Here is a 12,942-nt window from a genome sequence, read left to right on the forward strand (position 1 = left end):
GAAGATGTTGCATAAGTGGAAATTTAAGCGGAAAAAGCAAGCCAGGGTCTCTGGCATATACCGTGCCATTCTTTGTTCTACCAAGTGTGCTACCGAGTCACCCTTGACCTCGCTTGATATTTTGCTGTCGCTGTAGAGCAATGGCACGTTATGCCTGGTGGAGCCTGCATTTTCCGCTAAAATTTCTGCATAGCACATCTCTTTGGTATGCCCAACCGTAAGATGTTTCCTGTTTAATTAACAAGCACAGAAAAAGGAGATAGAATAAAACTAAGGGACATTCTCACCGGTTGACAAGATATTTTTCTTCTGTGGTCAACACGAGCTGGCGTTTCAAGGTGACAATGAGATTGGCCCACCGAAGCTCCAAGCTATACGTGTCGCTTGAGGATTTCACAAATCGAACACAGGCTTGTGCAGCCTATCGTGCCGCTATGGTGTGAAAAGTTTCTGTTGATTGGGTTACTCCATGCAAACGACATGTGTGTGCCTTCGGTCTGAATTCTTCCTAAATCTTGAAGATCCAAGTCACAAGAATGGAAAATTAGGATTTTTGTTAAGGTTACTTTTTAAAGGCAGGCGACAACACCATAAAGGATTATATCAAAACCTGAGAGAACACATTCGAATGGATTGTCCATTGCATAACAGCTTCGTGAAACGGACACACATACACATACTGAAATCGTTTCGGCACAAACACAACGTTCATAAATTGCAACAGAGGAGTCGAGTGATAAAAAAATGTCCCGATATCACGTTCTGAAAGAAGAAAAAAAAAAAGAAAAGGAGAAAAAAACAGCAGCTTAAACAGTGGCAGATTTAGGAGACAGTTGCTCTCCATTTTTGGCCCCGCACTATGGTTTTTTAATGCTAACCTTTGTCTACCAAGAGAAAGTAAACTTTTCTTGCCTCCTCCCCCCACCGTTTTGGAACTAAATCGCCACCATCGACCTTAAACCTTGCAAGGTTCTATCTATACCCCTGTAAAAAAAAATATTTTTAGCCCCCCCCGAAAAGAATTTCTGGATACGTGCCTGGAGTATAACTTTGTCACAGGATAATATGTATTGTTCAAACTGAAAATATGGAAAATCTTGAAGTTAGTGGAGAAACGAGATAAGGCAGGTGTCATTTGTCCACCCTTAGAAACTACTGAAAGGGGAAGGGGGTCCATTTTCACCTCATTCAAGAGTCATTTTGGGCCTCCCCGATGGCGCAGTGGTAGCGTCGTCGCCTTGTAATCAAGGGGTCCCGGGTTCGATATCCGGTGGAGGCACATAGTGGTTCGGACCCCACTTTAAACTGTAGGTCCAGTCCCGATTAGCCTTACTGTGCATAAAGTGGACTTAAAACAACAAATCAATCCAATCGAATCCAAGAGTCCTTTTATTTAAAACAAATCTTCTAGTAAACATATTTTCATGTGGATCGTAGTTTCCGATTGGATTCTCGAAAACAGTTTGCCTGATTCAGCGTGTGCTATCTTCTTAGGCCAATATGCATATAATGCAAACTGGTGTAAGAACAACAATATCATCTCACGTAGAGGATCAAAATATCAATCTCTATATTAATTCTACAATGTAAGTCTGTTAAAGAACGGTAGATGAAGTGGAGATAAGAAAAACTGTTCACATAAAGATTCGTACATTTTTTCTTGCAATTGAAGGATCAATCTCGTCTAACGTATCTTACCCCCTATTCCCATTTATTTTTTTTAGGAATAGTCGCTACGTAACTCCTCCGCCCCAAAGAAGGCACAAGGAAATGGAAAAATTAACATATCTACTACTCCCCCTCTTATTTGTATTATATAACGTCGCGTTTTCCTCCACTTTTGGCTAATCGCGACGCTGGTGATGAGTGATGATGTGATGAAAGGGCACTCGCAAAGAACACCCATGCCCAGATCGGGAATCGAACCCGGAACCACTGGCGTCGCGCTACGTATGCGGTATGCTATACTAGCACCAAGATTTCTGAAATTTCGGAAAATATGCGAAGTGCAGGCTTCGACCAGCGACAGCGTAAGAAACTTGGAAGATATATATGTACTATGAGCACCAAACCTGACCTGCCTAACCTATCCACGTAGGCATATAGTAGCAGAAATAACCAAGTAAATGGGTGTGGCCGTTTAAATGTTGTTTATTTAAGCTATTATATGCCTACGTGGATAGATTAGTCAGGCCAGGTTTGGCGCTGTTAGCATTTATTTCCAAATTGGTAAGGCTGTCGCCAGCCTCTCGTTTCCCCGTGACTTACTGCTCTCATGCCATGGTTTCAAATGAGGTGGTGAATGCACAATTACTCCATCAAGAAGGCTGACTACTCCGTTGTGAATTGTGATTCATGCATATGCGTTGTAATTGTAGCTGGCCCCAGGAACATTTTCTTCATTTTACCTTTTCACAAAACATATGTCTTTGTGTTTGCGCTCAAAGTAAGCTCATCTAGTTCAGAATTGTCCGTCCTGCAACTTCTAAAGAGGCAAGTGATGGCAATTATCTGCATTTCCCCCCATTGATCGCATTTGCTCATTTTCCCGATTGATTACATTTGCTCATGGTCGCAATTTTGATTGAATTGGTGTTTTTAATCACAGTAAGGCTAATCGGGACTGGACCTAAAGTGGGATCCGAACCACTCTGCCATGTGCCTCCACCGGGTATCGAATCCTGGGACTGCTCATGGTCGCAAATGTGTAGATTCAGATGTTGCTTTGATTTCTCTTTCATCTAATTTCATGTAATTATAAATGAAGAATCATGAACGAAGAATAATAATTATATGATATAGATGAAAGAAGTACAATGGAACAGCCGAATATACGATATTAAAGGGCGTTAACAAATTGTAAATGAAGACCCAGGGGGAAAAACGATGAATGTCGATTTTTCGCCCATTTTGAGATCGCAGCGCGATCTGATAGTTCAGAAGCTGTACTATAAGAATGAGAACGGCCTTGGTTGGGAAACGATGAGAAGTGCCTGAAAAACGCATTATTATTTTGGCATATATTAACGTACTTATGAAAAGAAATACTTTGTTTTTCATTTCCTGGCAAATCGTCTCGAATGAACATTCATCGTTTTTCCCCCCGGCCCTTCAAATGTAAAATGACGAAAAAATCCTGGTGGCTATTACCTTAAGACCCATGTAAAGTTAATATCTGATACAACAAAGAAGGAAAATGGTTATTTAATTAATTAATATTTTGGTAACAGTTGATTACAATGGTCCCATCCCTTTCTCGTTCTCAGGAAGATGAAGTCCAAGTAGATTCAATGAAGAATCCCCCCAATGGAATTCCAGAAAATAATGGACATTCCTCTAGCGAAGATTCTGAAGAAACTGTACTGCCAACGGGTATTGCAGGACACTCCGTTACTAGTGCATCTGAAAACCGCAGGAAGGGTTCTTGGTATAGTGTCTATCCGTGGATTGAACGTACCCCAGAAGGATATAAGTTCACCATATGTTCAGAATGTAGTTCAATGAAAACTGGACCGTGGGTATCGAACCTGGCACCATTACGTGCATCAAAAAAATTAGGGGACAAAGCATTGAAGCACGAGAAAAGTAGGTTACATATGCTGTCTTGTGCCACATCGACATCTAGATCAGCTGGTGTAAACGTTCGGTCTCAAATCATACGTTTTGGAAATGAACAAAGTCAAAAGGAAACCAACATAGTAAAAGATCTTTTAAAATTAAGTTATTATCTCTTTAGATCAGAAATTCCACACACAACAAGTAACTGGCCGAATTTAGTGTCCACAGCTGCGTTTGTTGATGGTAGTGGTGAGCTTGCAAGGAAAATTCAAGCCAGTGCACAGAATGCTCACCGGTTGTCGTCAACCACGACAACAGACTTCCTCGAAGCAATCGGAGGAGCTGTTACAGATTTAACTTCCGAACGCTTAAGAGATATACAGCGTTATTCCGTAATGGCAGACGAAAGCACAGACGTGAACGGACGTGAAATGCTTAGCATTTGTGTTCGCCACATATCGTCTAGAGATGATCTGCACCAGGTTGAAGAGACATTCTTGTCCGCAGTGCCTTTGGAATCCACCAAGGCTGAAAATATTACAAAAACATTAATAGGTGAACTTACACAAGCTGGATTCGATCCTAAAAACATAACTGCTGTATCATTCGATGGTGGGGCTAATTTTTCAGGAAAAGTAAATGGCGTGCAGGCAAAATTAAGGGAGTATTCTCCTAACTTACTCTTTGTGCACTGCAGAAGCCATCTCTTGTCCACAGCTGTCGACAGATGGCTGAAATAAAGAGAGTCCTGAGTGCCCTTAACAAATTGTACAGCATGTTTAGAGGAAGCCACAAAAGACTGACTGTTCTTCAAGAAACGGAGAAAATTTTAGATGGCACCTCTCACAAACTCGTTCAACCCGGAGAAACAAGGTGGTTGTCGTATGAAGGCAGCGTGAAAGTTGTTGTGCAGCATTATGTATCGATATGTGTTGCTTTGGAGCACATATACATGGAAGCCGGAAATTATTCATCGGATGCTGGTGGGCTCCTGTTGATATTTCGGAAAAAATCAACTGTGTTTTTCTTAACACTCTTGTCAGTCCTTTTGAGTCCTCTGGCTCATTTGAGTAAGAGCCTTCAGTCTTCAACGGGCAATATAACAGAAGCCATGGCGTTAGTAAAAGCAGTACAAGAATCTATTGCTCAAATTCATATGAAGGACATTAAGGCAGAATCCGATGAAATCATTTCAAAAGCAATGGAGAATAACATCTACATGGAAAATGACAATATGGGCGAGAAAGAGATAATGAATCTAGGCATGAAGTACAGAGATAATATTGTACAAAACATGAAAATCAGGTTTTCCGACGATTTTGAAGAAATGGCAAACTTCCATAAAATTTTTCTTGAAAAGCCAGATAACCCAAATTTCACGAAGATTTCAAAATTGTGTGGTACCAATGAAAAAGACATGAAAGATGAATTCAATATTTATCGAAGATATAATGGAGACCTGGCATCCCAATCAAACCTGCTCAACCTTTCATGTAGAGAGGAAAGAAAATGTATGTTCCCTGCTCTTTCTGCAGCAGCAACGAGAATTCTTCTCCTTCCTGTAGGAACTGCAAGTGTAGAAAGGACCTTTTCCACAATGAACAGAATTCTCTGTTCAGAGAGATCCCGATTGCTTCCTGCGCATGTGAATGCCCTAATGAAAATTTCTATTGAAGGTCCGAAGATTCCAGACATTAGAAACGCTTCTGATGCAGAAAATACAGCATATAGAAATTTAATTGACAGAGCTTATTGTAAGTGGATGGAGAAGCCAAGGCGATAGGTTTCCGGACGGAAAAGTTTTTCAGTGAGAAATTGAAAATGATAGTACTGTTTTTTTTCTTTTAATTCTGAGAATTGTTTGCGAATTATTATGAGAATGTAATTCTGCTTAAATTTTCTTCTCAGACGTGAAAAACTTTCCACAGTTATTTTGAACTTTTTCAATGTCAATGAAAAAAATCAGTGAATATAAATATTTATTTTACCAACAATTATGATTGGAAGTCTTTTCTAAGAATTTCAATTGTCATTTTCAAGGATCTTGTAAGAAATAGTCACGTACAGTGGGATGCACAAGTATTGTTCGGCAAACTGCACATGAGTATTTTCATTAAATTTTTCTCTTGCACCCTGCGTGTTTTAAAGACCTGGATTTTTGCGTATGTTAGCAAGAAACCTGTCAACAGCTTTTTTGACGTTTTGTCTCAATTCTGAAGCATGGTGGCGGGCACTTTCCTGGTAATACTTATTCATCCCACTGTACAAAAGACTTCATTTTTTTTGTAACAAATCTTAGACGTTTGTTGTGATCATTCTATTTTATCGTTATATGTATATTTTTTTTTCAAATTATATGAATTACCCTATAGCTTTCAATATGCACATAAATTTTGATTTATTATCTTCTTATTGGTATTAATGCAAACACACATTATTAAATTAAAAGGAAGAACTTATGAGCATAATTTAGCCTTGGAAGTTGCCAAATTTTTCAATTGTACATGAATTTTGCTACTAGGCTAATCACTTTTGTAGTGATGAAAGAAACCAAGTGTTTATATTCTTAGTACTTTGAGTCAGTTTGATGGAATAAAATATATTGTGCAAAATATGTGGTCTTAAGAGAATTAGAATAGATGAGATAGCTAACATGAAAGCTCTTTCTGTACAGTGTAGCAATATAATGAAATGAATATTAAAATAGAATGACAGTAATGTTTAAATTATGTTTATACAAGTATGCAATGTACTATATAATGTTTCAATTTCAGTTATTGTTAAAACTTTTGAACCCTGAATTTGACGTATTTTTAAAAATAGAAATGTTTCAAGTTTATCGTGTGTTAGAATAATATTTAACTTCACCAATTACATCAGTAGTATCATTTATACATTACATATTTGCATTTACTGAATTTTACAATTATTTGCGTAAGACAAAAATGCATACATCAATGAGTATGTTCTAAGTCATGTATCTGCGTATTTCAAAGATCCAGCAGGGTTGAGTTTTGGGAGTTCTTGATTACACAAAAAGTGATTGTTCTTAAGAATAAGATTTCAATATATTCATGAGATAGTAAAGAATATTGCTTTCTTTTGATTTTTGTAATTTAGCGTCGCATTTCTGTCACTTTTGGCCAAACTCGGCGATGAGGACGAGTGATGATGTGATGAAATTGATGAAGTTGATGAAGGCACACTCACAAGAAACACCCATGCCCAGGTCGGAATTCGAACCCTGGACCCCTGGCGTCTTAGCGTGCTGTGTAAGGAATATTACTGCCTGGGTTGCTGCTTGTGTTGAATGAGCAACCCTACATCTTGTTACCTGACGCTCCGAATTCACATTCTGTTGTGGACATGAGTGTCACTTTATCAATGCCATCTATCCAAATCGCCTCAACGTAACACAAGAAACATACAAACACAAATAAAGAATATTGCGCAAGTATTCCTAATTCGTAATCGACCTCCATGGTGTAGTGGTCCGTCGACTCACGTGGCGAAGTGGTTAACACAGCGTACTACGACGCCAGGGGTCCCGGGTTCGAATCCTGGGTAAGACATGTATGTTTGTGTTTGTCTTCAATATGAAAACGGAGAATAGAGTAAAAACTGATGCATATGAAAAAGAGAGGGATAACTACCGTAGAGCAGTTGTCCTTTGATTAAAAAAGAGGAGAAAAAGGAGTTTACCACATTGCGTTACGATGCCAGGTGTCCCAGGTTCAAATCCCGGGTATGGGTCCTTTTCGTGAGTGTCCCTTCATCAATTCCATCACATCGTCACAATTAAACAAAAGTGGCGGAAAAGTGAAACAAAATAACCTAATCATTAAATAACAAGTTCCTAATTTATATCTAACTAGCTTTTGTTCCTGATTATTCTCTCGTGTGTTTTGTCCAACCAGTGTAAGGGGGGGGGGGGGTAGGGTTTCTGCCAAACTCCGGAAGCATCTCTGCACGGGTTGAATCAGGGCGATTACTTTCAAAACGGCCGAAAATATACACTTAACATCCCCAAACTTACACCCCCCCCAAAATTTTTCAACACCCCCCAAGTGAAAAATCCTGGATAAACCCCTGCGTGGTGGAGACACATAGTGGTTCCGATCTCACTTTAAACTGTAAATCCAGTCTGCGATTAGTATAAAATTACGCACACGTATTCATATTAAATTTACAGAAGTGATGGTAATTTATTTCAATGTTTTGAAAAAGAAAAGGGTTACGTCCCGGAAAAGCACCGCCCTTTCCACAACCGTTATCACTTTGAAATGTCACCTAAGATTATATGAATTTCAGTAATTCCTTGTTCTGTATTGGTGGACTGTGAACCTTACTTGTATTGCCTTTTGTGACAATAAAATGAAGGAATGCTTCGGAAGAGAATCTAGAAGATGAAAACAAATACAATGCCAGGAAGGTGCATGTGAGGAGGGGGACATTCTCTCGCCTAACTACGGGATAGGCTCTTTCCCTGGCATTTTTAACTTTTGATTTACCACCAAGGAGGGAAATTTATACTTTGATATTATGTCAGGAAAGAATTGGATTGGATTTTTTTGTGTTTTAAGTCCACTTTATGCACAGTAAGGCTAATCGGGACTGGACCTACAGTTTATAGTAAGATCCGAACCACTATGTTCCTCCACCGGGAATCGAACCCGGGACCCCTTGATTACAAGGCGACAACGCTACCACTGCGCCATCGGGAAGGCCTGATATGATGTCAGGAAAGATGTATTGAGAAGTCACAAATGGGAGAGATGAAGCCAGACCAGGCGCGGAGCGTCCATGTAAGCCGGGCTTACACTTTATTAGTTCTAGTAAAATGTATGTAATTATATGGCAAAATTCCTAAAAACTTCAAAGTTCAACTCGGCCCGATACCAGTCTTCGAGATCGTGTTTGTTAGATTGCAACACTTCAGCACCAGGGGACACATGGGAACTCCCGCCTTCTGCTGTTGTAAGCCGTCTGAATGTTGCCTTACAAATTTCTGACCGCCAAGGAGCAGTGCCTACCGTACTGGATGGAGAAGAGCAAGGAATATAGGGAGAAGCGCGGGCCAAACCCTACGTTTGTAAACCTACGGCCACAGGCTTACAGCAGCGTTGCAAACCCCATGTTTAGAAAAAGTGTTGTTCATGGACGTCCGCAGTATTTCTTTCCACCAGGGAGGATTAAGCAAAGTATTTTTTTTTCAGGGGTTGGGGTAAACTAGGTATATTTCCCTTCTCAAAATATCTGCAACGCCCTTACAATAATTAACAATTTGATGTGACTGAATCATATTATTAATATTAATTTATAACAAAAACATAAATATAAATTCGAATGGTTCAACCAACGGCATGGATTCGACGTTATACGTGAAAAGTTTGAGAAAATTCAACCACAACGAAAGAGTGGCCCTCTTGTTTTATTTATATCCCCAATGTGCAAACGACTTTTTAAACTTGTGCGAGATTTAGCACCATTATGCTTGGGTTGGCTTCACTGAATACGCGCTAGCGAGAGAGAGGTCCTGCAAGAGGAGGGGCTCCAGCGTTGTCGGGTAGAGTGCATATATCTTTGCCGTTACGCACATACCAATTTTCGTTTCGTCTCCCTCTCTCTTAGCATCACGCAGTGGCGTCTCGTGGCCTCAAATTTGGCCGGGGTTTATTTTTTAAAGAATTTAAAATATAATGACAATTCACATGAATTACAGAAAAAGGTATTTTTCTTCTTCTAGACTACAAAACTGGACTTATTTTTTTTAAAGAATTTAAAATATAATGGCCATTCACATGAATTACAAAAGAAACAGGTTTTGCTGTGAAACGTACCTTTCTACGAACGTTGGTTCTCATTGAAACAAGAACTGTGCTCTCCTGTTCTTCTGCTCAGCAAATTTTGTAATTATTTTTTCATTGAAGCCCTCTATGTTTGCAATGTATTCTTTCTCTATTGTAAGCACTGCCAAGGCATTGAGTCTGTCTTGTCGCTTCAATGTGCTGAAAGAAGAAATCCACTTTGTTCATAGCGAATAAAAGCCACCACAACGCTACACTACAACACGCGGGATCGAACGAACGCGACGCGACGGAACTAGCCCCAAATCAACACCCAAACCCATTGCACTCCCCCCCCTTCGCTCTCTCTGCTAGCACGTGACCTTTACTGTAGCGCGTAGCGTAGAAAAAGCCTTCCTCTGCGCAGTGCTGCCAATCTCCGAATGCAGAATTTCCCTTTTACCAGTGTAAAATTTCCCTTTTTCGACCTAAATTTCCCTCGATTTTCAAAACACATCTGAAGCTGTATCTTTGTATTACTATAACTGTTAATAAGGCGGATTAGTGGGTTCAAACCCCCCATTGAATAAAATACTAGAAACTGATCATAGTTTCATAATATAATTATCCTAAAATAAACATTTGAATTTTAAAATAAAACACTAATGTATTGAAAAAATCCCCAAACAAAAAAATAATTCGTCTGTTGCGCAATGATTTTGAAACCCACCCATTGTCAAAGCTTAGCTAGGGACCTGCTGTTAATATTTTTCTTTTGACGCCTGTTGTGCCTGAGGAACGAACTTTATTATTATTATTATTATTAAATATTTATGAAAATCATAAAAGAGTGAAGTAATGGGCAGCCACTCAATACGATTTTTTTCACATGTTTCCCAGATATCTTTTCATCCGCAGATAAATCCCCAGGACGTTTTCTAACCTTTTTTTGGGAGTTGCAGGTAGCTTCCTATCAGTCACCTCTTCCATTCTCCTTGCAACGACACAGGACACACAAAGTCACACACACAGCCACTAAGACACGTTCTGAAATGATGGAAGGAACAAGAAAAAAAATGAAAATCCCGTCCCAAATTCTTTCCAGGTGCAGCGCGGCTCGTGCCTTGAGGCCTTTCTAGGAAACGCGACAAATATAAGACTGACCGGTCAAGGTCATCTATAACATCTATAACAGGGAGAAAGAAAGCTTACTGAAAAGTGTCACTGTTGCTAACTATTCATTTGGAAAAAGTACACGCTGAAAAAAAATATTTTCGAACTTTTTAAAAGAATGAAACGAAAATGTGAGTTTAAATTTCCCTGTTTTTTAGCTATTTTTCATCAAATTTCCCTTTTCCCTTTTCACCCTCAAATTTCCCTGTGCCGAGGGAAATTTCCCTGCTTTTGGCATCACTGCCTCTGCGACGAGCCCCGAGACCGATAACTGACATCAATGCCGCTAGGAGCGCTGTTGTATCCATTGCAGCAGACGATGAACTTACGTGGGTAAAAATCGCCTTTTAAAAGATTGTGTGATAGTTATGTATTATGGTGATTGAAAATTACGTCAATACGCCCGTTTTTCTTTAGGGGCTAAGCCCCGGAAGCCCCAAGGGACGAGACGTCACTGGCATCACGTGTTCTACGCTCCTCGCCAACCTTCGCCATTGTTGCCATATTGCCATTCCATTCCTGGACACACTCGCGCAAACATCATTGAAAACAATTGAATAGCGCTCCAGCTCGCGGTTCACACCGTTTGGCAGGGACGGCAGTGGCGTACGCAAGGGGGGGTTACGGGGTTTAAACCCCCCCTTGAGCTTGTGAAATGTTATGAAAAATGCTGTGGAAAAAAAAATTAAATGGCCAACTTACCACAGTCAAAGATCTAGGACAATACTGTTAGTATTACTACTACTACTACTACTACTACTACTACTACTACTACTAATAATAATAATAATGATAATAATTTGAATTATTATTTCCATGCAGCACGAAGAAAAGCACAGCATTCCAAACACATGCGTCTTTCAGAGAGATAGCCTTGAAAATTAACAAGTATTTTTGAAAATAAAATATAAGAGCAACTATGATTTAAAAGAGAGAAAACTTGTTTTGTATCTCGGTTGCAACAATGTTCAATACACTGGCGTACGCAGGATTTTTTTTTTCGGGATGGGCTGGAATAGTAAATGTGGATAGCACATGTTTTCGTTTTGGAGGGCAGGATGCATAATAAAATATTTCGTATTTTTGGAGCTTTTCAGTCTATTAAAATTTTATTCAAAGACAAAAATGGTAATCGGGACTCACTTTAAAAGAGGTTTCGCATTTACATATTTTGATTTTTTAAAGTTCTTAACGGATTTTTATTTGAAAATTCTGATTTTCTCAAAATTTTGGTAGGGGCTGTAACCCCATCAGCCAGCCCTCTACGTTCAATGAACATGTATTTTTTTGTGTGAACAATGAGAATTAACTAAAGAAAGTTCTTGGTTCGTTGTAAGCGGCTAATGTATAGACAAAGGCTAGGCGGACAAGAACAGTCACCAGTCCACCTTCCCATTGTTTACCGCAGCATGTTTGAATGTCTCTCTTAAAATGTCTCACCTTGTTGACTAGACATGTATTCAAACGACAATAAGCTTAACTATTGTAAAATGTTTTGTTGGCAAGAACAGAGAGACAATCCAGATGTGAATTATCGGGGACAATTATGAGGAGAGGAAGCCGGAAAAATTCCAACCAATTCCGGGAATCGAACCCGGATCTCCCGCGTGGTTGTCAGACGCTCATCCGACCAGACTACCGCAGCTCCTTGGATGAGTTCCATACTTTGATTATTTTAATTTATTTTAATATATTTTCTTGTTTTTATGGATTTTCTTCAAACTTAAAATGTCTCACCTCGTTGACCAGACAATTATTTCGTAACAAAGAAACAAAAAAATGCTCCCAGAATTTGATATAAATCGAATAACTAGAAAGTGATGTTGTTCTATTGCTTTCGTAAATACTATATTTACGTAGATCTCTAGTACTTAATAGTAGTAGTGGTATTAGTAGTATTATTAGTAGTAATTCAGCTAATTAATTAATTATAAGTATTATTAATTAATTGTGATTATTATTATTTAATTAAAGTATAATAAAACAATGGTAATGTGAATTTGGAGAAAGTTTTAGAAATAACCCCCCCCTTGATAAAATCCTGCGTACGCTACTGAGGGACGGTAATGTGGCAATATAGCATAACGAAGTGGTTGCTTCTTTTATGCAGTGCATGTTCATTGGCTAGCTAGTAACTAGTGTTGCCAACTGTAATAATGAAGCACTATTTCTGTCACGGAAGGGGAAAGGCAGGTAAAGTGACGGTGAGTTTTGTTGTATTCGAAGCACCATATTTTTATTTCATACTAAGTATTTGACCGGTTTGACGTTGTGTGCGTTAATTGCGTGTGTGTATGTGAAAGTGTGTGTTTGTTAATGAACGTTAAATTCCATAATGCCTCCAGTTCTGTCAAAGTTGAAATCAAAAACCTTGCATAGCCAAGCTCGGGAGATTCACAAATTGATCATATTTCATAATTTTGGA

The 12,942-nt window shown here is 39.1% G+C and overlaps 2 protein-coding genes across 2 annotated transcripts; both read left to right on the forward strand.

Annotated features, from left to right (window-relative positions):
* The first annotated feature begins 3,239 nt into the window (after positions 1–3,239).
* LOC146003502 (uncharacterized) lies at positions 3,240–4,298 on the forward strand. Its single transcript, XM_083141790.1, has one exon. The coding sequence runs from the start codon at positions 3,240–3,242 to the stop codon at positions 4,296–4,298; it is 1,059 nt and encodes a 352-aa protein (XP_082997916.1).
* A 35-nt stretch (positions 4,299–4,333) lies between these two features.
* On the forward strand, positions 4,334–5,341 carry LOC146003503 (uncharacterized). The gene has a single exon (XM_083141791.1). It carries the CDS (start codon positions 4,334–4,336, stop codon positions 5,339–5,341), a length of 1,008 nt encoding a protein of 335 aa, XP_082997917.1.
* Positions 5,342–12,942: the final 7,601 nt, after the last annotated feature.

Source organism: Lepisma saccharinum, chromosome 20 (assembly GCF_977018435.1).
Source record: "Lepisma saccharinum chromosome 20, izLepSacc3.1, whole genome shotgun sequence".
NCBI lineage: Eukaryota > Metazoa > Arthropoda > Insecta > Zygentoma > Lepismatidae > Lepisma > Lepisma saccharinum.